General features: G+C 45.5%; 1 protein-coding gene and 1 pseudogene across 3 annotated transcripts in view; one reads left to right on the forward strand and one right to left on the reverse strand.

Annotated features, from left to right (window-relative positions):
* Positions 1–3,133: 3,133 nt before the first annotated feature.
* Positions 3,134–25,023, reverse strand: part of KLHL2 (kelch like family member 2) — a 94,145-nt gene continuing 72,255 nt past the window's right edge. For 2 of the 3 annotated variants that reach the window (XM_012770581.3, XM_076010751.1), the window contains 7 exons: positions 19,522–19,639; positions 17,103–17,300; positions 16,554–16,655; positions 14,757–14,885; positions 13,611–13,751; positions 8,250–8,393; positions 3,134–4,252 (listed from right to left, as the gene is read on the reverse strand). In XM_012770581.3, coding sequence (XP_012626035.1) covers positions 4,224–4,252; positions 8,250–8,393; positions 13,611–13,751; positions 14,757–14,885; positions 16,554–16,655; positions 17,103–17,300; positions 19,522–19,639 — 861 coding nt within the window. In that variant the 3' untranslated portion in view covers positions 3,134–4,223. Of the gene's footprint in view, positions 4,253–8,249; positions 8,394–12,573; positions 13,503–13,610; positions 13,752–14,756; positions 14,886–16,553; positions 16,656–17,102; positions 17,301–19,521; positions 19,640–25,023 lie in introns of those variants that run through there. The other variant, XM_076010750.1, reaches the window with a different exon arrangement.
* Positions 10,466–10,952, forward strand: LOC142876417 (large ribosomal subunit protein uL24 pseudogene; annotated as a pseudogene).

Genomic DNA, 25,023 nt, shown 5'->3' on the forward strand with positions numbered 1-25,023 from the left:
TCCTCCCCTCCCATCAATCCAGGTGCCACCTCCTCCCCTCCCATCAATCCAGGTGCCACCTCCTCCCCTCCCATCAATCCAGGTGCCACCTCCTCCCCTCCCATCAATCCAGGTGCCACCTCCTCCCCCCATCAATGCAGGTGCCACCTCCTCCCCTCCATCAATCCAGGTGCCACCTCCTCCCCTCCCATCAATGCAGGTGCCACCTCCTCCCCTCCCATCAATGCAGGTGCCACCTCCTCCCCTCCCATCAATCCAGGTGCCACCTCCTCCCCTCCCATCAATCCAGGTGCCACCTCCTCCCCCCATCAATGCAGGTGCCACCTCCTCCCCTCCATCAATCCAGGTGCCACCTCCTCCCCTCCCATCAATGCAGGTGCCACCTCCTCCCCTCCCATCAATGCAGGTGCCACCTCCTCCCCTCCCATCAATGCAGGTGCCACCTCCTCCCCTCCCATCAATGCAGGTGCCACCTCCTCCCCCCATCAATCCAGGTGCCACCTCCTCCCCCCATCAATGCAGGTGCCACCTCCTCCCCTCCCATCAATGCAGGTGCCACCTCCTCCCCCCATCAATCCAGGTGCCACCTCCTCCCCCCATCAATGCAGGTGCCACCTCCTCCCCCCATCAATCCAGGTGCCACCTCCTCCCCTCCCATCAATCCAGGTGCCACCTCCTCCCCCCATCAATCCAGGTGCCACCTCCTCCCCCCATCAATCCAGGTGCCACCTCCTCCCCCCATCAATCCAGGTGCCACCTCCTCCCCCCATCAACGCAGGTGCCACCTCCTCCCCCCATCAATGCAGGTGCCACCTCCTCCCCCCATCAATGCAGGTGCCTCCTCCTCCCCCCATCAATCCAGGTCCCACTTCATCCCCCCCATCAATACAGGTGCCTCCTCCTCCCCAGTTCCTTACAGGCCACTGACCCGTACAGGTCCACAGCCCCACAGTTGGGGGACTGCAGCCCTGTAGGGTCAGACTTGTCATTTCTTAGCAGTGTGTTCTGAGATAAATTATTTAACTTCTGTAAGTCCTATTCACGCTTCTGTAAAATGGGCATTATGATAATACCTACACAAGAAGTGCTCAGTAAATATCAGTTACTACTTCTGATTTAGAGTTCTTTTATACCAAAGTCGATCTGTCTTCTCACTCGGCGCCAGGTGTTATGTGTGTGCAGGGGTCGAAGCATCACCTTAAACCTTGGAGATTCAGAGCCGGAAGGAAATGCGTATCTGGCAGCTCTACTCCTCTACCATGAAGAAACGGCACGGGGGCTCAGAGAACAGCTGCAATGTATCGAGGGGCCTCCGTATCTCAGGCACATTAGCACACATCGTTTCTTTCAAAACCTTGTGACACAGACACGGCTGTTGCCATTTTAAAGACAAGTGTCACAGTTTAAGTGTTGAAAGTCACAGCTAGCAACTGACAGAGGGGATGCAAACCCAGACCCACCCGGTGTGCATGCCCGTGCGCTTCCCAGGATTACCACTCCGGAATCCTGACTGGGAGCATGCTTCCCTTCCCCCAGGCAGCCTCCCCTTCCTGAAGTGAGGTACCGGCAGTGTCAGAGTCAGGAGGAGGAAGCTGGCTTAGGGCCAAACAAGGAAGGCGGCAGCCTTAGCACATTGCCGTGGAACATTACGCTACCCTTTTAAACCTGATAGATTGTTTCATAACTCATCAGCAGCGAAGCGCAGAAATACCTGAGTCCTCATGCTACAAGGAATACCAAGGAGATAATAAATGCTAGGAGTCATATGACAGAGGCCGTAAGACACAGGAAGAGATTTAATATTCCCTGACATCCACACCGCCCACCAGAACCCCAGCAGTGACGACTTTCCACCAGGTGTGCAGGTGTGGATGCCCCAAAGCAGCTCCACGGCGCAGGTTCACGGACCCAGCCTGCAACTCCGCTCACACCTGGGGCTGCTTCCTTGGCAGGATTTCTCAATCACCTCTCTTCCTTAACTTCTGACCTCTTTTTCATACAGTGTTAGAACAAGCTGGAAAAGCTTCTATATGCCTTTGAAAAACAAAGCCTTCTCAAACTGGAGAGACAAAGGTTGGCATGAGGAAGGAAAGCTCTGAAATCAGAGCTGAGAATCCAGACACTGGGAACCCCAGCAGACCACTCTGTGGCACGAAAGACAGAAAGACAAAGAGGTGTTTGACATGCCAAGTAGTTAGGACTTTGTTACCATAATAGACTGAGATTATATTTTAAGAAAAGCTTTAAAAATTGTTAGATAAATCTTTAACTGATGGATTCACAGAGAGTTTCACGGAACATTAGTGTTTGGAAGGGATGAGTAAAGATAACGACCTCACATTTTTCTTGGAGCTTCCGTGAGAAACAGCTGACAGTGCTCCGAGTTCATCAGCCCCTCCACACATCTGTTGACAAAGGATGTGCTTGGAGGCCACATTATTGCACAAATTCGTGTTTTCATCAAGTGGGCATAGGTTTTTTCCAATTAAATTCTTTGTACTTTCATTTATAATGGAAAGTTCAACTAAGTGTTAAACACGCTTCTATGTTTAAATTTGAACACTCGATATTAACTAAATAGAAAAGTTATCGCAGGCATCTTCCCTCTTGATTATCAACTGTTGTGGCAACAGCTCATGCTGACCTTTCAAATTCCAGAGGAATGGCCGCACACCTGTCTCCTCCTCGCTCCTCTCCCTTCTTCCTGTGTCCAGCACCTCGGCCGCCAACCCCTCTCCTCCACCCCCATTTCCTCAATTCCTTTTATTTAATATCAAAACCACAATTTATTCCTCAGTTGCTTTAGAGTTGCTTTGACTTTCTTTTTGGTCCAGTGCTACTTGTTTTTATCTTCATCTCATGTCCTGCTCATATTAGGGACATAAAAATATAAAACGTTTAATTTCACCAATCCTTGAGGAACTTCTCCTTGATGGTTAAGGTTACTTTTTCTTGGAAAATAATGTTCAGTGACTTACGTTATTGATTTAATAGTCTTGTCTTACAGGTTACTCTGATAACAAATTAAAAACATAGATTTATAAAGTTACAAAATGCAAATTTTACAAAACTAACAGGCAACATTTTTAACCTCGAACTCAATAGAGAAAAATCAAGTACACTGTGAAACAAATAATATACAAACTTTTATTCAAAGGTAATTCAAGAAAGACATGTTTTGGTCATTTTTAAAGTGAGATTAATTGAAGATCTCAGAAAAACCATCTGATCAACACACATGGCTACTCACAGGAAGATCTCTCTTCTGTTAATAGCAGCTAAGTTTGTACACACAGAAAAAATTCTTAAGACCATGCAAATTTCAGTTTAATTCCATACATTCATTATATTCATCAAAAACCTGCATTAATGTTCATGCCAAAGTGTTACTTTAAGAAAAAAATTAAAAACACACACCAAAACATGACCAAGATTGAACTAAAGAAAATAATAAATAAGCTTAATTTATATTTTATTTAAAAAAGTTTGGCATCACACATATTCAAGTGTGTTACACCATGTTCATTCCTCAGAAGTGGCATTTTAAAGTATTAAGCATTGTTAAATATCAAAAAATACAACTCTGTTTTACAATGTAGTACTGGCATAATTCAAAGTACTGTGCCAATTATAAATAGTATAATCAAGTTTCAAACATCTTTTCAAACATATTTAAAGGAAAGCATATAGACACACTTTTATATGCACACAATTTATTATATCCATGTAATCAAAGATATTTTATAAAAGCAAACTGTTTTATCCCTCAGCTAGTTTGTATACTTACATATGTAGATTTTAATACCTGTTCAAAGATTTTCAGTTCCTGGGTATATTTTCAGGAAAAGAAATACAGATAAAACTTAATTTTACAAGAACACACATTACTTTATCCTCCTTCACCAAGCAACCCATAGTCCTTCCAGGTTGGTGAGAACTAGTCTTCATGGAAGCAACTGTCGACTAAAGACTCCAGAGTCAGTCCGACAGTCCAGTGTCTTATGAAAATTCAGTCAGCTGCTGCTCGTTGCAGAAAAAGCCTACACGGTGCTTCTACCGAGAATAATCTTCAGTGTCCGAGGCCTAGAGAGGCAGACGCTCGAATCTTCTGCCGAGACGCAAAGTGCAGCTGCAAGTGAGAAGTGCTAGATTCGCAGTCACTTCGGAAATGCTTGTTGGAGCCTGGCTCGTGTACAAAGGTGCCGGAAGTGTCCTCGCGAGGCTCATAGTGGCTTATCAATAACTGTGACGCCTGGGCAAAGACAGGAAGGAATAGAACAGATGTCACAGGCAGCATTCTGAACCTCTCGGAAAACACCGAATTCTTTATTACTATAGCAACGGGGACTGAAGAAGTCACCATGTTTTGGAATCTCTTCAACTTCAGCAGTGCTATCATTTTAACCTAAATGACGGTGAAATCTGTTCAGTTAGGGTCCAGGACTGCATCAGCCTAATCCAGACCTAGTCTTTTGCTCTTTATAGTTACAATTTGGAAAAAATAATTTTACTCAGGATACCAACATTCACCTGGTACCCCGCACAGGGGCACAAAGAAACTGTCACGCATCATGGGTGCGTTCGTTGTCTCGGTGGTGGTGATGGTCTCGTGAGGGTGCATGTGTAAAGTGATAAAAAATGAACATGCAAAGGCCGGGCGCGGTGGCTCACGCCTGTAATCCTAGCACTCTGGGAGGCCGAGGAGGGCGGATTGCTCGAGGTCAGGAGTTCGAAACCAGCCTGAGCAAGAGCAAGACCCCGTCTCTACTATAAATAGAAAGAAATTAATTGGCCAACTAATATATATACAAAAAATTAGCCGGGCATGGTGGCGAATGCCTGTAGTCCCAGCTACTTGGGAGGCTGAGGCAGGAGGATTGCTTGAGCCAGGAGTTTGAGGTTGCTGTGAGCTAGGCTGACGCCATGGCACTCACTCTAGCCTGGGCAACAAAGTGAGACTCTGTCTCAAAAAAAAAAAAAAAAAAAAAAAACGAACATGCAGTTGACCCTTGAACAGCACGGGGTTGGGGTGCTGACCCCCTCCCCCACACAACCGACGCCTCATATGAACTTCTGACTGCCTAAGCACTCACTGCTAACGGCCTGCTGTCGGCTGGAAAGAACAAGCAGCCAATTAACACATGTATTGTACACTGTGTTCTCATAATAAACTAAGCGAGAGAAAAGGAAGTGTTATTGAGAAAATCACAGAAGGGAAAACATATTTACTATTTGTTAAGGGGAAGTGGACACTCATAAAGGTCTTCATCCTCATCATCTTCACGCTGAGGAGGAGGAGGAGGAGGAAGGCTGGTCTTGCTGTCTCGGGTGGCAGAGGAGGGAAGGGGAGCAGGAGAGGAGGCACACTCGTGTGACCTCACAGAAACACTCTGTAATTTCTGCCTGACCGGTCTGTGCATCTCTCCGGAAGGTTCCTCGACAGTGCCCACCCCCTCCCACCGGCTGCTGCAGCGTCAGTGCCGGATCACAGGAGGCCCCATCGCCAGGGGAGCCAGCGTCTTCCACAGTCGGACCCTCCTGCCGGCTGTCTGAAGACTGTTCTCTGGCTCTGCGTCTTCCTCCTCGCTGCCGGCCAGGTTTGGAAGCTTCTCCATCAAGTCACCGTCTGTAAATTCCTCCCGTGCAGGGTCTGCTAGCTCTTGAATTTCTCCAAAATCCACATCTGAAAACCCTTCACCCCTCACTTTGTGCCACACCCACAATCTCTTTCTCGGGGTGCTTGGTTGGCTGTTGTAGATCCTGGGAGGCCACGCACAGCGTCTGCACACGGTTTTCCCCGGCAGACATTCCTTGTTTTGGGCTGACGGCTTTCACGGCTTTCTTGTAACAATGATGGATCTTCAGTGGTGTGGTCCCACCAGGCTTTTGTGATGTTCTCTCTATTGGGGTTCTCCTCCACAGCACCCACAATCCTTTCCATAAAGTGCCAGGTGTAACGAGCCTTCAAGGTCCTTGTGACCCCTGACCTAGAGGCTGAATTAGAGATTTTTTTGGCAGCAAGTAGAGCACTCCAGTGCCTTTGGTGCTGAACCCACGGGGTTCTGGGTGGCCGGCAACGTTGTTCAGTAGCAAAAGTACTTCCTGACATCAGGGACAAAGCATCGATGGAACTAACTACTGTTCAGGCCTTCTTGCTGTACAACCAAAACACCGGCAGCTGGTATCTACCTTTTTTCTTAAAGGCTCAGGCGTTAGCAGCTTTATAGATGGGGCAGTTCTGATCACAAACCTAGCTGCATTTGCACAAAACAGCAGTGTTAGCCTCTTTCTTCCTGCCTTAAATCCTGGTGCTCCCTTCTCTGCCTTACTAATAAATGTTCTTTGTGGTATTTTCCCCCTAGAGCAGGACATGCTTGTCTGCACTTAACCTGTTCAGGTGCACACGCTTTCTCCTCAATGATTTTCTGAACTCACACGCTGCCTCTTAGTTGGCAGAAGCTGCTGCTTCTGTTATCTTGACTTTTTAAAGCCAAACCTCCTTCTAAAATTATCAAATCATCCTTTGCTGGCATTAAATTCTCCAGCTTTAGATACTTCACCTTCATTTTGCTGTAAGTTGTCATATAGTGGCTGAGCTTTTTCTCGAATCACATTAGAGTCCACAGGCATGCTTTTCTTACAGCAATCCTGCACACACGTAAAGGCTGCATTTTCGAAATGAGATAAAAAGGCAGTTCACAAAAAGCGCGGAGTTTTCACGCCTGCCGGCGTAACTGCAGCCGTGGCTTCACAAACTCCCCTTTCGTTTTCACAACGGTCCTCACCCTGGATGCACTGATCCTGAAACGGTGGCAACTGTGGCTGCAGCCCTCAATCTACGGCACATGTCGAGCAATTCCCTCTTCCTTGTCATGTCAGGAATTTCTCTGCTGCTCGGGAGCACTTCTGGCATCGCCAGCGGCACTTCCTCGGGTCCCGTGGTCACTCAAGGGTCACGGTGTTGCACTGACCACGCTGAAAACACGCCAGGACTGCAGGAGACTGCTTTTCACCGCGAAGCACCACTGACTGGAGAAGCGAGCTGCTCACTGGGAGACGCGCAGCACCACGCAGCGCTTTCGGCGGATGCCCGCAGCCCTTGCGTTCACCAAACAGCAACGGGAGGCGGCTATGGGATCGTCAGGGCAGCACAGCAGGTGTGTGGTTCATCTTGTGCACTTGTTCACATCTCTCTCAGCCGCAAACAGTGCCATGCACGGCCTCCAAGGGTTTGTGTGTGTTTTGATAAATTTTAACTTTTTTATAATAGATTTATATATTTTTTATGGTAGTAAATGATAAAAAAGACTAGTATCTACATATATTTTATGCATTTGTGACATACCTTTTTCTTAATTTTTTCAGTCATTCTAGGCTACATGGTTCATCTGTTTTTGCAAATTGTAGCAAATCTCCCAAGAATTCTTCAATATATTTATTGAAAAAAAAGTTGCATATAAGTGGATTCACACAGCTCAAACCCACACTGTTCAAAGGTCAACTGTATGCTATTCGTTTTATGTCAGTTTGCACCTCAATGAAGCTGTTAAGAAAATTCATCTAATAATGAGCCATGTTACTCTGGAATCCTACTACAATAGTTCTTCTATTAAGTATTGTCTCGTATAATGCATAAACAACAGTGATGGTTAATTAGCATAAACATTTTTTCCTGTACTAATGGATCAGTTACAGAAACATTCTAATATTTAAAAGAACATAAATATCTATCATCAGAATAATATGAAACATATAGTTTTAAAGACTCACCATTATATCTATTAAGGAGCATTACTATTTTTTTCTTACTACAAGAATGGAACCAAAATGGCATTTTACCATTCAGCCAGTGGAGTGCTTAGGAAGAAGTATCACTCCACAGCTTCACAGCCATGCCACCTCGTGGAGCCCGCTGTGGGGAGATGGTGCAGGAACCGCACGGTCTGGACGTCTGAGGGATTAAAGCCTTGCGCACAGTGAATTCCTCTCCACTGCACACAGACTTTAGTGATGCTACCTTTTTTAATGTGATTCTGTACTGCAAAGATTTGGGATTTTGAACACAAAGGACTGTGGAAGGACAAAAGAACAGTGGTGCTTTATTTCAGAATATACACAGCCATTGTTGATTGTTTTAAAAATAAGATATAAAATATATTTTGAGAAGAAATTTTCTCATAACAGGAAAAGAATCACGACGACGCCATCTCTGCATTACGACAGAGGACTCTGAGAAAGGGAGGTGTTACCTGCATAGCTCCTGCCCGTGCTCATGCAGGACGACACCACGGTCCATTTATCAGTCGTTGGGTTATAATATTCTACCGATGCCAAGTTACAGGAGCCATCATCCCCGCCAACAACATATAACAGACCATTAACTGCACAGACTCCTTTAAAAAATTAGAGAAAACAATTATTTTTAAAACTTGGATGAATATGAATATCCCTGTACATGTTTAACGGGGTGATCCAGAGACACTCATTTCCTTGAAAGGCAGCAAGAAGATAATGAACATGTCAAGACTCTCGGTATGTGTGAGAGTCGAACACCACTTCCAAGCTCCCACTGTCATGTAAGTAGTAGTTGCTTTATATATGCGTCATTTCATTTAATTTTCACAATAACCTTACTTTATAGATTAGAAACTATTTTGATCCTCATTTTATTAAAAAAATAGAAAATTAAAGCTAAAAGAAGTTTAGTAACTCTCCCAAAGTCAGCTTCTTAGGGAATCCTAAGGAAAAAAAATATCTATTAGCAGAAGGTAAAAAATATTCTTAAATTATTATACTGAATGGTTAACTATTTTATCTCCTTTAAAGGGGGAAGAAATAGTATTTGATTATTTAAAAAACTCAGTTTTTCCAGCAAACATATAAAAAAATGCTGAATATTTCTAATCACTAGAGAAATGCAAATCAATGATGAGATATCACCTAACCCCAATGAGATTGGCCTCTATCAAAATATCACAAAACAACAAATGCTGGTGAGGATGTGGAGAGACAGAAACACTCTTACACTGCTGGTGGGACTGCAAATTAGTGCGACCTCCGTGGAAAAGAATTTGGAGATACCTGAAAGAGCTAAAAATAGAAATAGCATTTGACCCAGCAATAGCATTATTAGGCATCTACCCAAAAGAGCATAAGACATTCTATTATAAAGACATCTTCACTCAAATGATTATGGCAGCACAATTCACTATTTCAAGGACGTGGAAACAACCCAAGTGTCCGTCAATTCATGAGTGGAGTATTAAAATTTGGTATATGTTTACAATGGAATATTATTCAATTCTAAGAAATGACAATGAGCTAGCACCACTCATACTATCCTGGATTGAGCTTAAGTCCATTATCCAAAGTGAGGTGACACGAGATCAGAAGAATGGGCCCCACGTGTACTCGCCATCGCATTGGTACTGACTGATCAACACCATGGTGCTCAAAGGGTGGTGGTGCTCACCAGGGATTCGGGGGTTGGGGGGTAGACTCAACAACTGAGGGATGTGGTGAGCATTGTGGAGGGGAAGGCTTGCTAGGGAGAGGCAAAGATATAAAATGCAACCAAAATGTTTGTACTCTCATATTTCCTTGAAATAAGTTTAAAAAAATAAAAAATATATAAAAAACCAAACTCAGCTTTTTTCAAAAATTCAGAATACCCAGAAAACTATAAAGAAATAAAGATCACCTCTAATCTTCTACCACTTAGAATAGTAACTATTAAAATTTTGATTTCTACTCTAGCTAACCTTTCTCTGTGCTTATATACTCAAACACTTCCTTTTTTAATCCCAAAGTAGCTCACACTACACATGATACTTTATTATTACCCACTTCTGCCAAACAATATACCTTGGAAATTTCCTCAAATTAATAAATATAAATGTACATAGTTTTTAGTGACTACATAGTAGTCCATTTATGATAGTATCAATATTTAATCACCTTTTACTGAGGGATATTTAATTACTTTTAGTTATCTTTTGCTTTGTTCTTATTAATGATATTGCAATAAATAAGGGTCTTTTGCATACTTTTCTGAATACTTGTACAATTATTTCTTACTATAAATTCTTTTTTTTTTTTTGAGACAGAGTCGTGCTCTGTTGCCCAGGCTAGAGTGCTGTGGTGTCATCCTAGCTCACTGCAACCTCAAACTCCTGGGCTCAAGCGATCCTCCTGCCTCAGCCTCCCAAGTAGCTGGGAGTACAGGCATGCGCCACCATTCCCAGCTAATTTTTTCTATATATTTTTAGTTGTCCAGCTAACTTCTTTCTATTTTTAGTAGAGAAAGGTCTCACTCTTGCTCAGGCTGGTCTCGAACTCCTGAGCTCAAACAATTCTCCTGCCTCGGCCTCCCAGAGTGCTAGGATTACAGGCGTGAGCCACTATGCCCGGCAACGGTAATTTCGTAAAAAGAAAACTGCTGCCCTTTTGCAGCCATCGCCGGAGTGGCAGCGGCCAAAATGAAGTTCAATCCCTTTGTGACTTCGGACTGAAGCAAGAACCGGAAAAGGCATTTCAATGCACCTTCCCACGTTCGCAGGAAGATTATGGCTTCCCCTCTTTCCAAGGAGCTGAGACAGAAATACAATGTTCGATCCATGCCCATCCGAAAGGATGATGAAGTTCAGGTGGTTCGGGGACACTACAAGGGTCAGCAAACTGGCAAAGTAGTCCAGGTTTGCAGGAAGAAATATGACATCTACACTGAACAGGTGCAGCGGGAAAAGGCCAACGGCACAACTGTCCACGTGGGCATTCCCCCCAGCAAGGTGGTTATTACTAGGCTTAGACTGGACAAAGACCGCAAAAAGATCCTTGAGCGGAAAGCGAAATCTCACCAAGTAGGAAAGGCAAAGGGCAAGTACAAGGAAGAAACACTTGAGAATAAAGTGTTTCATGAGAATAAAGTGTTTTATTTTGCAAGAATAAAATAATCTTATGTACAATTTTCATTAAAAACTGCTAAAAGGAAAAAAAAAGAAAAAAGAAAACTGCTGAATCAAATGGTGGACACCATTTAAAAGCTCATTATTTCAATTTAATTTTGTTTAAGGTATATTTACTATCCTTTCTGCAGAAGAACAGGCCAAGTGCAGAAATAAAATAAAGTATATTTAATCACCTAGAAAAGGTCTAGTGCCACTATGAACTCTTATAAGAGGACATCAAAGAATCCCCGAAGGATGCTGCCCACACTGGTCTTTGCAGTTTTGCAGTTTTCCTAACATAATTAACAGAAGCTTGCAGATTTTTAACACAATGCAGCAATAAGCCCACACCTCTACACAGCACTGAGAAGTCCACCAGCAGCACTGTTCTGTGCAGAGGGGTGGATCCGCTCTCTGCCACTCCCACTCAACAGTGTTACTGTTCCAGCCTCTTGACAGGAAACAAACTCACTCCATTTCAAAAGTAGTTCAAGTCCCTGAAGCAAGAGCTGCACACAAGTCCCCAAAGTCACTGCATGTGTGTGCAGGTCTATCCCAGCCCACGACGGACAACACGGGACTGGGGAGAGACAGAACGACCCCAGAATGCTCCGCTGTGATGGAAGGAAAGAGTCAGGAGCCCTCCCAGTTGGTCTGCGCGGGGCAGCCAGGGACAGGGCGTCCGCAGCAGAGCGGGAGCTCAGCCCTCACGTCCCCATGAATACGGCAGCGATGCACTCGGAAGACGTCGGTTCCACCAACAAGCCCGCTAATTCACCACAGATCCCTCTGGGCAGGCGGGAGCCCGGTCCCTCCGCCAAGGCACAAAGCCTGCTCCTTCCCGCAGTGCTCCCTGGCTCCCGTGGACGCCCTGCACCTCGTCACGTCACCTGATCACGTGTGCACAGCAGCCCCTTGCGGAGGTGCTGCGCAGTGTGGGGCTCTAGTGACCTGATTGAATGCACTTCGTTCCGCTCCACTCGAGTCATCACTGACCATATTTATGAAAACGTTTGAAATCTGACGTATAAGCTGCCTGTTATTTCTAATTTACTCAGATGCTGTCACCTCTCCTCATTTGAAACTGAATGTGTCCTCCCCTCCTCGCTAGCTTAACCCTTTCTTCCCAACTCAGGTGTTTGACGAGGTCTTTCTCGTGGAATGCTGAAAAGGACGGGCTGGTAGACCTTACCAGAAGTTTGTTCAAATTATCAGAAATACGGAATTGTAAAAAACTCTCTATGAGCATATATAAATAACTGAAAATTAGATGTTCCATAGAATTATATTGTCTTGTAAATTATAGAAGTAAATTATTTAAGTTTTATTATTTGCATGGAAAATAAATATACGTGAGAAGGAAAAACAAACTGAAAACTAACTTTCCTATTTCCCTCACTCCCTGATGGTTACCAAATAAAGAAAGCTCAATTAACTGTGGTCCAAATCGAAGCATGAAACAATTTTTCAGCAGAGACTTAAGAAAAGTTTTTTTCCTAAACCCCACCCTTTCCCACAAAATTTTCCAAAGGCCAGAATAATGACAGCTCTCTATATGCAAATTATCTCTGTATTCTTCTGGATAAAAGAGATGAGCTAATTTTGATATGAAAACAATAAACATATGTAGAGAAAAGAGTTTATTTCAATCTTTAGACGATAATCATGAAAGTCCAAGTTGCACGTGAGCTTCCTAATCCACGAGGGCGCATGCATGGGTGGCCATGGCGTTCCAGCTCGACACAGACCATGGAAAGGCTCTAGTCACTCGCCAAACGCAGCTGAGAGGAGCGGCCAGCTCCAACAGAATTAATGGCAGACTCTGCTCTGCTGCTGGCTCCTCACAGGCCCACACACTGGGTCTCCCGTAGGAATCACAGACCAAGTAAAGGGAGACTAAGAACATTTTGGGGGGTGCATCTTGCAACACCATCCAATGGTGTATAGTAAGTACTAGAATTATTAGGATCTTGTTTCAGACCACAGGAAATGGCATGAAGATGACGGTGTTTTGAAGATTAGCATTTCCTGAAAAGCTACCAAGTCATCCTGAATCTACTTTCCATTTGTATTTCCCCCCCATAGATCTTTGTTCCCAAGCAATCCATTAGTTCCTTAATCTTGAAGACCTCTGCTTTCTTGAAATTATTAGTTGTTGTTTTAGTTTTTTTCATTTTCTGAAAATCCTGAACTGTGTTAGATAAGGGTTACATCTTCAGGCTTACCCTCCAGATTCAGATAATCAACTCCCTTTTTAACCAAGTGTCGACATTTACCCAACTAGACCGAATTCTCCAGGAACTGGGATGTCCAGCGTGCAGTATGTGGTAGGCACCACTCAAAAACGTTTGTGGTGAGAATGCATGAATTCAAGCACCAAATAAAGAAGGCTCTACTCCTGATTAGTTTCCACGTCCATCACCAGAAAGTGGCGGCTAGTAGAAACTGTGAGCTGACAGAAGTGTCACGGCCACCTGCTACGTTCCAGATGCCACGCTGGCCATCCACTCTGTAGGGTGACTGCGTGTAAGTTTCTGCCTCACAAGTGTTCAAAATCTACCAGAGAACCCAGATAAGTAAAAGAACAATGGAAATACAAAGTGATATTAGTACAGCTTTAAATAAAATTCAGTATAAGCGTTACAATATTAAACTGGACAATACCTGCATTTCTTCTGCACATGTTCATATCTGCGACCTGTCTCCATGTGTTAGTGGTGGGATCATACACCTCAACACTTTTCCGTACTAAAGGGCCATCGTGACCTCCTACAGCATACAGTAAGTTGTTTAACACCCCGACACCTATAAAACACAACAACCAAACTATGGTAGAGCAGAAAGAACAAGAAATGTATAATTTATCAGGGTTTGTTCAAATGACTTCTAACTAAAACTTTTCAAATTATAATTCATAATAAAAGTAAGTCGATATCACAGCCTGCAATTTAAGAAATGGAAATGAATAGAACTGATGATTAAACAAGGATCTCAATGGAACCATTATTCTAAAAGAAGAGGCATGTCAAAAATAAAATAACAAATAAAAAAATATGTAAGTGAAACACGGAGGAAAAAAGTCCTTTAATATAATCCTTTTAAAAACAACATCCAGGCCGGGCGCTGTGGCTCACGCCTGTAATCCTAGCTCTTGGGAGGCCGAGGCGGGCGGATTGCTCAAGGTCAGGAGTTCAAAACCAGCCTGAGCAAGAGTGAGACCCCGTCTCTACTATAAATAGAAAGAAATTAATTGGCCAACTGATATATATATAAAAAATTAGCCGGGCATGGTGGCGCATGCCTGTAGTCCCAGCTACCCGGGAGGCTGAGGCAGAAGGATCACTCGAGCCCAGGAGTTTGAGGTTGCTGTGAGCTAGGCTGACGCCACGGCACTCACTCTAGCCTGGGCAACAAAGTGAGACTCTGTCTCAAAAAAAAAAAAAAAAAAAAAAAAAAAACAACATCCACAAAAAAAGCTAATTCAGTATCAAAGCACAAAATATATAAGAAATAGACACAAAAAGACTTGACTATTAAGCAAGTTCCCCATTAGTAGGGAAAACAAAAACCTAAAAGGAACACCAACAACATGAACATACAAACGAAACAGAGAAGCACTTTCACCTAACGGTCAGAAATTAAATTTTACCTACCACTTCCTGCAAATTCGAAAGACATTCAACAGTGCCATTAAAATCAGCACACAGCATATTTTCAGACAATGCATAGAGACGTCAGTGAATCATTTCACTTGTTTAATCATTTCCCACCGTTTCTGTGCCTCGGTTGCTCACTGGGGTCCGCACTTACCGGCGCCGCTGCGCCTGGTGCCCATCTCCGCGATGTAGGTCCACTCGTTGGCCGTGGCGTTGTAGCACTCCACCGTGCTCAGGCACTGGCGGGAGGCGCCGTCATACCCCCCCACGGCATAGAGCAGACCTGAGCATGAATCACAGAGAGCCACGTTTACACAAAAGCTACTTTTTGAGTCAGAAAATATTAATATATTTTCCTCGTTGGTAGCAGTTTCCCCTTAAAGTGTTACTGATTTTTATGAGCTATTTTAAGGCCTTGCCCAATGGTGACAGGTGGGGTAATTAAACCATATTATGAAGATCTGCAGGGTATAAATTATGATGTTAACTTTACACTTTCATCCATAATCTGATAGAACAGAAAATATACTCATTACATCTTTGGATAACACTATTTGATAAATGAGCAACATCCTGGAAAATGGAATTAAGTATCAAATTTATCTTAGTTAACTGAAAAAAAAAAAAAGTTAAATCAAGAGTTAATACCAGGCCGGGTGCGGTAGCTCATGCCTGTAATCCTAGCACTCTGGGAGGCCGAGGCATGTGGATCTTTTGAGCTCAGGAGTTCGAGACCAGCCTGAGCAAGAGTGAGATCCCGTCTCTACTAAAAACAGAAAGAAATTACTTGGACAGCTAAACATATATAGAAAAAATTAGCTGGGCATAATGGTGCATGCCTGTAGTCCCAGCTACTCAGGAGGCTGAGGCAGAAGGATCGATTGAGCCCAGGAGTTTGAGGTTGCTGTGGGCTAGGCTGACGCCACGGTACTCTAGCCTGGGTTACAAAGTGAGACTCTGTCTCAAAAAAAAAAAAAAGTTAATACCAGAAGGCAAGAGGTATTATTTGGCAATAAAAAGACATGAAGTACTTAATAAACGCTACAGCCTGGTTAAGCCTGGAAAACATCATGCCAAGTGAAAAAAGCCATTTGCCAAGGATCATGTGCTACATGATTTCATCAACACGATGTCCAGAGGTGGCAGGTCTACGCAGTGACAGAAAGTCTTTCAGTGGTTGCTGAGGGCTGGGGGGACAGAGCTAATGGCCAAGGAAAGCCGGGTGGCTTTCTGGGGTCATAAAATATTCTGAGATGAACTGTGGTGATGGATGCACACACCGAACTGTGTAAGTTGAATGAGTGAATTGTATGGTGTGGGACTCATACCCACGGGGAGGAGGCGGGAACACAAATTTGCCCAAAGCAGTGTTAAAAAGGAAAAAAAAGATCACACCAAAGAATAATACTCATATCCTTCTTTAAATTCTGTTGGGGGACAAAGTAGGATATAAATAAATAACTGTGGCAATCACCCCTTAAATGTGAGACAGCCCTTCTCCAGAGACAAAATTCCACATTGACATCTAACTTGTTCCCAAAACAACTGAATTACAACCAATCGACAGTCTTGTGTACAGGCCACACACACACGCACACTCACACTCACGCACACACTCACACATACTCATACTCCCTCACACGCACACACATATACACACACTCACACACTCATACACACTCACACATACTCTCTCACACACATACACTCTCACACACACAGCGAAAAAGACAGAGGAGGAGAGAGGGAGAGAAGAGAGAGAGAGCCTTTTACACAGGTTAATTTACAGAGAGAGGATAGCTGAGATTTTACAGTAATTACTACTTTTCTGTTTTGAATGACAGTTTGCCCATTAATAAAAGCAGGGTTTAGACAGTTGGAAGAACCACTCTCAAGGACCAGGAAGCCAGGTGTACCTGGACAGGCTCGCGGGAAAGAACACAGCACCCACCTCCAACCACGCCCACGCCCACGCTGCTCCTCCGCGTGTTCATCGGGGCGACGTGAAACCACTCGTTGGACTTTATGTTATACGCTTCCACCGAGGACAGACCTGTAATCAAGCACAGCACTCCTCACGTCCTGCTCTGACAAGCCCAACTGTTCTTTTCTGTATATGCCACTAGGGAAACCTGACTCAGGTATGTGGAACTGGACTGAAATTAAAAGAATACGGTAGAATGTAAACACATGGGCTACGTTAAAAACAGGAACAGCTTGTTTCCAGAGGGCTCTTACTCAAGCTACAGACATTCATACGGTTTTTAAACTTGCTAAGATGACTGACACTGACAGGTGAAGAAAAGAAATTTATAAACTCAGCACTTATACATCATTTAAAGAAACTCGTGATGTAATTTTTAAACGTATCTTTAAATATAATACCTATTAAAACACTCAAAGGTGCCCTAACTTTGCCACAACGTGCTCTATAAAACCGGTCGCCGTGTTAAGTCCAAGAGCCATGCAGAGCAGGTGGAAGGGAAGGGAAGTCAGTTACCTGTGCTCCCGTCAAAGCCGCCCACGGCATACAGCAATCCGTTCAGCACGGCGGCCCCCAGGGTGCTCCTCCGGTCTCGCATGTTGGCGACGCTGGTCCACTGGTCCTTCACCGGGTCATAGGAGTCCACGGTGCGGACCCGCAACGACCCGTTAAAGCCGCCGACAGCAAAAACAAGCCCAGCCATGTACACCATCCCTGCAACAGGACGCGGCACTCAGTGGTCAGTGCACGACTCAACTACGCAGTGAGTCACGGCTGTCGTCAGAACAGGGTGCTACTCTCAGGGGGAGCTGATCCATCAACTAGGGCCTGAAAATGCTATTTATTTGTAAGAATATATAATCACTAAATTGTCTTCCTTTCTCTCTTTTTTTTTGAGACAGAGTCTCCCTCTGTTCCCTGGGCTAGAGTGCCGTGGCATCAGCCTGTTATAGGAAAAAAACCTGGCAGATATTGCCTTACCAAGTGATCACAGTTAACATCACACAAAAATAATCATAATAACTCAATCTAATCATAACAAAACATCAGACATATCCAAATTGAGGGACATTCTTCAAAATATATGACCCGTTCTCTTCAAGGGATCAAGGACATAAAAGGTAAGGAACTATTGCAGACCAGAAGAAACTGAGAAGACACGACCACGAAACATGAAGTGAGACCCTGAAACAGAATCAGAAATCGGTGGAAACTGGTGAAATCTGAAAGAAGTTCAGTTAATAGCAACATCCAGTGCCAATCTCTAGGTTTTGATCTTATCACAGTAGGTAAGATGTTAATGTTAGGGAAAGAGTGCACCAGAATTCTTTGTTCTCTATTATTCTGTAGGTAAAATTATTTCAACATAAAATACTTAAGAAACACGTTGTGTATGTGTGTGTATACACACACACACACACACACACACAGATAGATAATTCTGGAATATGGCTTTTCTATGGTATACAGGACTACATAAAAAGTAAAGTTTATACATGGCAAAAATGGCACAAGTCAAAAGATAAAAGATTAACACAAATATTCACAACACGTGTAACAGACCACACAATGAAGGCTACTTTCTCTGTGAAATCACTAAAAAAATTTAATAAAAATGGCAAAAATAACAAAGTGACAGTTCAGAGAGAATTAACTCTCTCATAATTATAGAAGTAAAAATTAGGATAAGATGTCATTTTTCACCCACCAGACTGGCAAAGCTCAAAACATCTAATTACAAAGTGTTGTCAGGAGCGTAGGGAAACTGGCACCTTCATGTTTTATTTACTGTTAGTAAGAATGATAATTAGTATATCCTCAGGATACTCTTTGAGTTGGTAATTCCAGTTCTAGAGTTTATCCTACCAAAATATATTAGCATATGTACCCAATGATGTATGTATAAGCAATTCACTGTAACACTATTTATAACATAAGATTACAAATAATTTTAATGGGCCGGGCGCAGTGGCTCACGCCTGTAATCCTAGCACTCTGGGAGGCCAAGGCGGGAGGATTGCTCAAGGTCAGGAGTTCGAAACCAGCCTAAGCGAGAGCGAGACACTGTCTCTACTAAAAATAGAAAGAAATTAATTGGCCAACTAAAAATACATAGATAAAATTAGCCAGCCATGGTGGCGCATGCCTGTAGTCCCAGCTACTCGGGAGGTTGAGGCAGGAGGATCGCTTGAGCCCAGGAGTTTGAGGTTGCTGTGAGCTAGGCTGATGGCAGGGCACGCTAGCCTGGGCAACAGAGTGAGACTGTCTCAAAAAAAAAAAAATAATAATAATAATTTTAATGTTTAATTAAAAATCATACTACCATCCAGACCAAAATAAAACACTAGACAATTTTTGAAGGAGGAGGAAACTCTGACTGTGCTGACACGTAACAATCCCCAAGACGCACTTTTAAAGTGCCCCCGTCACAGCGATGCTCCATTCCATTTAGAGCTCACTCCGCTGTGGGAGACAGAAACCACAGATCCAAGTTTTAGTCTCAGGAAGGATCATCAGAGTTTGCAACAGCCACTCCTGGCTGCGTTTTTGGCTAAATGATTGTCCATATCAACACATGCTTTTGAGACAGATGCCTGGAAGGAGGCAGCTGCGACCTGCAGCTGAGCCAGGAGTCGCCTAACACTGAGGGTCCCACCCTAAAGAGTCCCCTCCCGACTCGAGCAGAGGCACCTGGGAAAACACCAGCGGAGTGCCAGCCCTCCACCTCTCACCAAGGCAGCCACGGGAAGACAAAGGCAGAGCAGCTACCCCCATCCGTGTCTGACGTGAGCCATGCAAGGCCCGAATCACCGTGTAACCACACAGCGCTCCAATCAGAGTGTGCCTTGCAGAGATTCTTCTAGTTAACACAGGGATACTCGGGACCCGGGAGGGAGGCTCCCGGCTCCCAGCAACAGGAACGACCCACGCTCACCTGCCCTGCATCTCCGGGAGGGCAGCTCTGCTACCTGGTGCCACCGTTCCTCCTTGAAGTCATAGCATTCCACGCTCCGGATGGCCTTCGGCGCCTGGCCCCCGACCACCACCATCAACTGCAAGGGAAAAACGCAAGCACGTGAACAAAGGACTGCTCCGTGTTCAGGGGTGCGGAGAGTGCTGGGATGGAGGTGTAGGGTGAGCTGGGAGGCACAACCAGCTGCCCACTTAATAACAACAAAGGGGCGCGTGTTAGAGCTACAGTTCTGTTATCTAGCACGGTCGTTCAAAAATAAGGAGTTCAGAAACTAACGTGAGTTTCTGATCCTTCAAGCAAAAGCAGTATTTGAGCCCAAAAAACAGCAGGCAGAGGCACTGGCCGGGCGGCGGCAGGTCGCAGGGCTGCTATAACCTGGTCCTGGTTTTGCAGCGACCAGGCGTCAGACCTCCGTGATCCAGGGCAGAGACAGAAACGAAACAGTGTCACCGGGCAGGTGAGGAGGAAAGGACAGTAAGGTATTAAAAGACAGATGGAAGAAGAAAAAAACTATCAAAAAAGGCGGAGTGATTGAACTGGAGCTCGCAGCTGAGCACACGTTCCTGGATCTCGGGCAAAGAGACCCTCGAGGCCGCTCCAATAGAGCCTCCCAGCAGGGCGGCAGAGAGCAGAAATGCTGGAAACCCTGAGTCTGTTGCTGAGACCCAGCGAGGTCTGCAAATGTCTTCAGCGCAACCCAGCAAGGGCCCGCCCATGCCAGCCTCTGCGCCTGTGCAGGCCTCGCCAGGTGCCACGCGCACGCACGGCCAGGCTGCAACCTCCAGAGCTCACGGGTCCCAGCGAGGACACAAAACCCCGAAGCACGTGAGCACCCTACGCAAGGACCCGTGATCACCAGGCCAGGCAATCGGCGCAGGCGTGGACTGCTGCTGCTGGTCGGAAGGGGAAAGCCTCCCGGAGGGCTGGGCCCTGACCCGGGCCTGGAGAGACGACGCGCTTAGAGACCCAGTGTGGTCGCCTGCCAGCACGCACAGGCGCCCTCTGCCGAGACGCAGCGCCAACTCGGAAGAACGAAAAGTTAAAACACATCTCGCATAAAACCGTGAATGGCAAGGACCTTGGGGGAAAAACGAGATGATGACTAGAAAACCAGATGTTAAAAAGAAACAAAAAATCACAATGGACCTAACGTGGAGTAACCCCCCCACACACAAGGGGCACTTGCACCCTCGGCTGAGCGAGGATCCACCTGCAACTTGGAACTCACAGAGACAGGTGCACACAGATTATGATTCCTGAACGAGAGCAAACCCCAAGTTTCCAAGAAGAAGACGTTTTAGTTATTTAGTAACTGGGGAGCAGAAGGAACTTTAAAGGTCTTAAAAGAAGACTGTACTCAGACCAACCACACGATTTTTTGCAGGTCTGTCATTCTTCTAGGGCTGAATTCAAATAAATAAAAGGAAGAATTAAAGAACATCCAGGATACCCTTCCCTCCTACCACAAAGGAGGGAAGGGAGGAAGAGGCAAGGTTGTAAAAGTACAACCCTGTATTCAGGGATCTGTGTTCAGAACTTCAAAACTCAGCCCACCAGTCAGATGATAGTCGAAAGAGTCTTGGATGATGAAGATCAATTTTAAAAAAACTCAGAAGGAAACACTGTTTAAAACATTGAGAAACAACACCGATTTATCGATGTCATGATTCTCACGCTTTGAATCTTATGATTTTCATGCAACAATTCCCTTTTACACGTCAATATGAGGATGGGAGGGCAAACACACTAGGAGCGCAGAGGAGAGGCGAGGAGGGCGGGGAGGTGGGGTCAGGAACCAGGCGGGAGGAGACCGGGGGATGCACCGTGGGAGGGCAAGAGAGCAAGAATGTCTACACGGGATCAAGGAGCTTGCAGGCACTGTGCTGCTGACCTCAGCAGACAGGCTCTGGGCCGACCCCCACCGGCGCCGAGCTCCTCTGAGAGACACCGAGAGACTCCCCAGGGACACGCAACGAAGGGACGGGAGCGGGGAAGACTGTGTGGGGGGAAAGTCAGACGCAGCGTATTTGAGGTGGGCCAGGAGTACTGGATTTACTGACTGCCTGAAACGTAGGTCTATGAAACTGCTCTTTTTCATTTCTTCACCTACTAAGTATTAATTTTAAATTGTCTCCTGGAAAACCAAGTTTCGTAATTAAATTGAAAATTTCAACAAATATTTTTTAAAATACCCAGAAACACGGCAGCATTTTAAAAAACGCAGATTCCAAAGAGAAAAAGGAGCTAGCTAACAAAGAGCAAAACACATGTAGTCTTTATCATGATGTCCAAAGCCAAGGACGCTGCACACAACCTGAACACCGTTCACTGAGGAAGAGAACCAACGCCAATCAGTGTGATTTCACAAAATCAGAGCCTCACACAAAAGCACCGTGTTCCTGCCATGGCAGGAATACCGTCAAGCTGCACAGTGATTTCCTCAGCACTGCGACCACGCCTGGCTCAACGGGACTCGTCACCATGAAACACTCATCACTGTGAAACGCACAGCATCAGAAATTAGTGTCTGCTTCATTCCCGCCTGGTCCTCGAGTCAGCGCGGCATGGCCACCCTGGGGTACCAGGCGCTGCTAACAGGCACCCCACGGCAGCTGTTCCAGTAGTGCGCGCGGCGAGTCAGCGTGGCACGACCACCCTGGGGTACCAGGCGCTGCTGACAGGCACCCCACGGCAGCTGTTCCAGTAGTGCGCACGGCGAGTCAGCGTGGCACGACCACCCTGGGGTACCAGGCGCTGCTGACAGGCACCCCACGGCAGCTGTTCCGGCAGTGCGCACGGCGAGTCAGCGTGGCGCGACCACCCTGGGGTACCAGGCGCTGCTGACAGGCACCCCACGGCAGCTGTCTGGCAGTGCGCATGGTGCAGCAGGCAGGGGCCGTGCCAGCCTCCCTCTCGCTGCCCGCCACGGCGGGCCTCCCGCACCTCCCAATGGGGAGTGAAGGGACCCCACGGAGTGGCACACCCACCACAGGATGAAAGTCAAAGAGCCGAGAAATCCACAAGTGTGGCACGGCCGGAAAAGCCCAGAAACCACGTGAACTGAGCAGACGACACAACCTGCAAAAGAGAAAGTGAAACGCCGAGAGGGCTTCACCCGGAACTCTTTAGAAGGTTCTCAGAAGTGGCACGTTCACTCTAGAAACCAGAAGTGGATGCGTTTTGACTCTGCCGGTCTCTGCGACCCAGCTGAACACAGCAAAGCTGACGGTGCCAGCAGAGGAAGCAGACAGGAAGAGAGCTTGTATTAATGTGAAATGTTCAAAAAGCATTAAAGATAAACTATTTAGAAGGAAGTTTAAAAGACTATCACAAAATAAAGGGTAACTTTGAATGAAGATTTATACAGACGGCTACTTATAAAAGCAGACAAAAGAGTATTTGGAAAATGTGAGTCCCATGAAGTCGGCAGACCGACGGCTCCAGGCTAGGGCATTGCGAGAAATATCAAACGGACTTACTGGGCCACTCACAATCATTTTTGAAAAATCTGGAGAAGTGAAGAGAGATCAGAAAATTTAAAAGAGACCAACAACAAGTTTCCAGGCAAGGCAGGAAGTGAGTGCCTTGTAAATACCTTTTGTTAAGTGATAATAAAGCTTAGTAAAAGCTTAGAATATTTTCAGAAAAGCATTCAAACTTCTAGGGGCCAATAAAATGAGTAACACTCGGGGATGTTAAAAAAAATCATGCCAAATCTGAATTCATTTAATGCTCAGTCCCACTGGATGTCACATGCTGGGTTACACATTTTTGGCTTAGATAATAAACATAATCCCAAAGACTGAAACTTTCCACAATGGACTGTGTCACGGGTGGGTATCTCTAATGAGGGGTTACCAGGGAGACTGTTAAGGTCCATTCTAAATTAACATATTTACTAATGATCTAGAAAAATGAGAAAATAGCACACTGGCAAATTCTGCATTTAGTTCTAAATTGAGAACTGTCGTTAACAGGGGCAAAACAAAAAACAATACCAATAAAGATTTGATGCAATTAAAAATACAGACTCCACAAACAAAACCAGAAAACATTAGATAAAAGCATTGATGTGAAAGAATTTAAAAGACATACTGCAACAGAAAGGATAGAGTAGTAACTAAAGATGACATAAGAAAACAATGGATAACAGGTTCTTATTTCTTAATATAAACTCACGCAAGAGCTAAAAATAAATACATAAATAAAATCATATTACAGATCATTCGATTAGACTATACACAACAAGGTAGGTACCTAAAGTGTTGGTCTTCTAGTACCGTAAAGATGCAAACAGAACAGAAGGAACTACAAACAGGGAGACAAAGATCAGGGGTTATTTTGTAAGGAAAATAAAATCAGCAAAACACAACTAAAGAGACGAAGGTAGAATATAAACTTTCGCCCAGGAAGACACAAACACTGAAGACAGGGGAAGACACGGAGCATGGAGGCTGGAACGGCTGCGTGTGACGTGTGAGGAACCGCTGGGCGGCACGCACACGACAGGCACAGAAAGGACAACGCACTGAGCCGCCGTTTTATTGTCCTGGTTCTGCCGTGCAGTTCTGTGAAACCGTGTTGGCGCTATGTGAACACCTGGCTCAGGGAGAGCCTTTCTCCTGGTCTGACTGTCCTCTTTCTGCTATAGCTAACGCCACCACCCGCGTTGGCGCTATGTGAACACCTGGCTCAGGGAGAGCCTTCCTCCTGGTCTGACTGTCCTCTTTCTGCTATAGCTAGCGCCACCACCCGAGTTGGCGCTATGTGAACACCTGGCTCAGGGAGAACCTTTCTCCTGGTCTGACTGTCCTCTTTCTGCTATAGCTAGCGCCACCACCCGAGTTGGCGCTATGTGAACACCTGGCTCAGGGAGAACCTTTCTCCTGGTCTGACTGTCCTCTTTCTGCTATAGCTAGCGCCACCACCTGCGTTGGTGCTATGTGAACACCTGGCTCAGGGAGAGCCTTTCTCCTGGTCTGACTGTCCTCTTTCTGCTATAGCTAGCGCCACCACCTGCGTTGGCGCTATGTGAACACCTGGCTCAGGGAGAACCTTTCTCCTGGTCTGACTGTCCTCTTTCTGCTATAGCTAGCGCCACCACCCGCGTTGGCGCTATGTGAACACCTGGCTCAGGGAGAACCTTTCTCCTGGTCTATCCTCTTTCTGCTATAGCTAGCGCCACCACCCGCGTTGGCGCTATGTGAACACCTGGCTCAGGGAGAACCTTTCTCCTGGTCTATCCTCTTTCTGCTATAGCTAGCGCCACCACCCGCGTTGGCGCTATGTGAACACCTGGCTCAGGGAGAACCTTTCTCCTGGTCTGACTGTCCTCTTTCTGCTATAGCTAGCGCCACCACCCGCGTTGGCGCTATGTGAACACCTGGCTCAGGGAGAGCCTTTCTCCTGGTCTGACTGTCCTCTTTCTGCTATAGCTAGCGCCACCACCCGCGTTGGCGCTAT

This window comes from Microcebus murinus, chromosome 15 (genome assembly GCF_040939455.1).
Source record: "Microcebus murinus isolate Inina chromosome 15, M.murinus_Inina_mat1.0, whole genome shotgun sequence".
In the NCBI taxonomy this organism is placed as follows: domain Eukaryota; kingdom Metazoa; phylum Chordata; class Mammalia; order Primates; family Cheirogaleidae; genus Microcebus; species Microcebus murinus.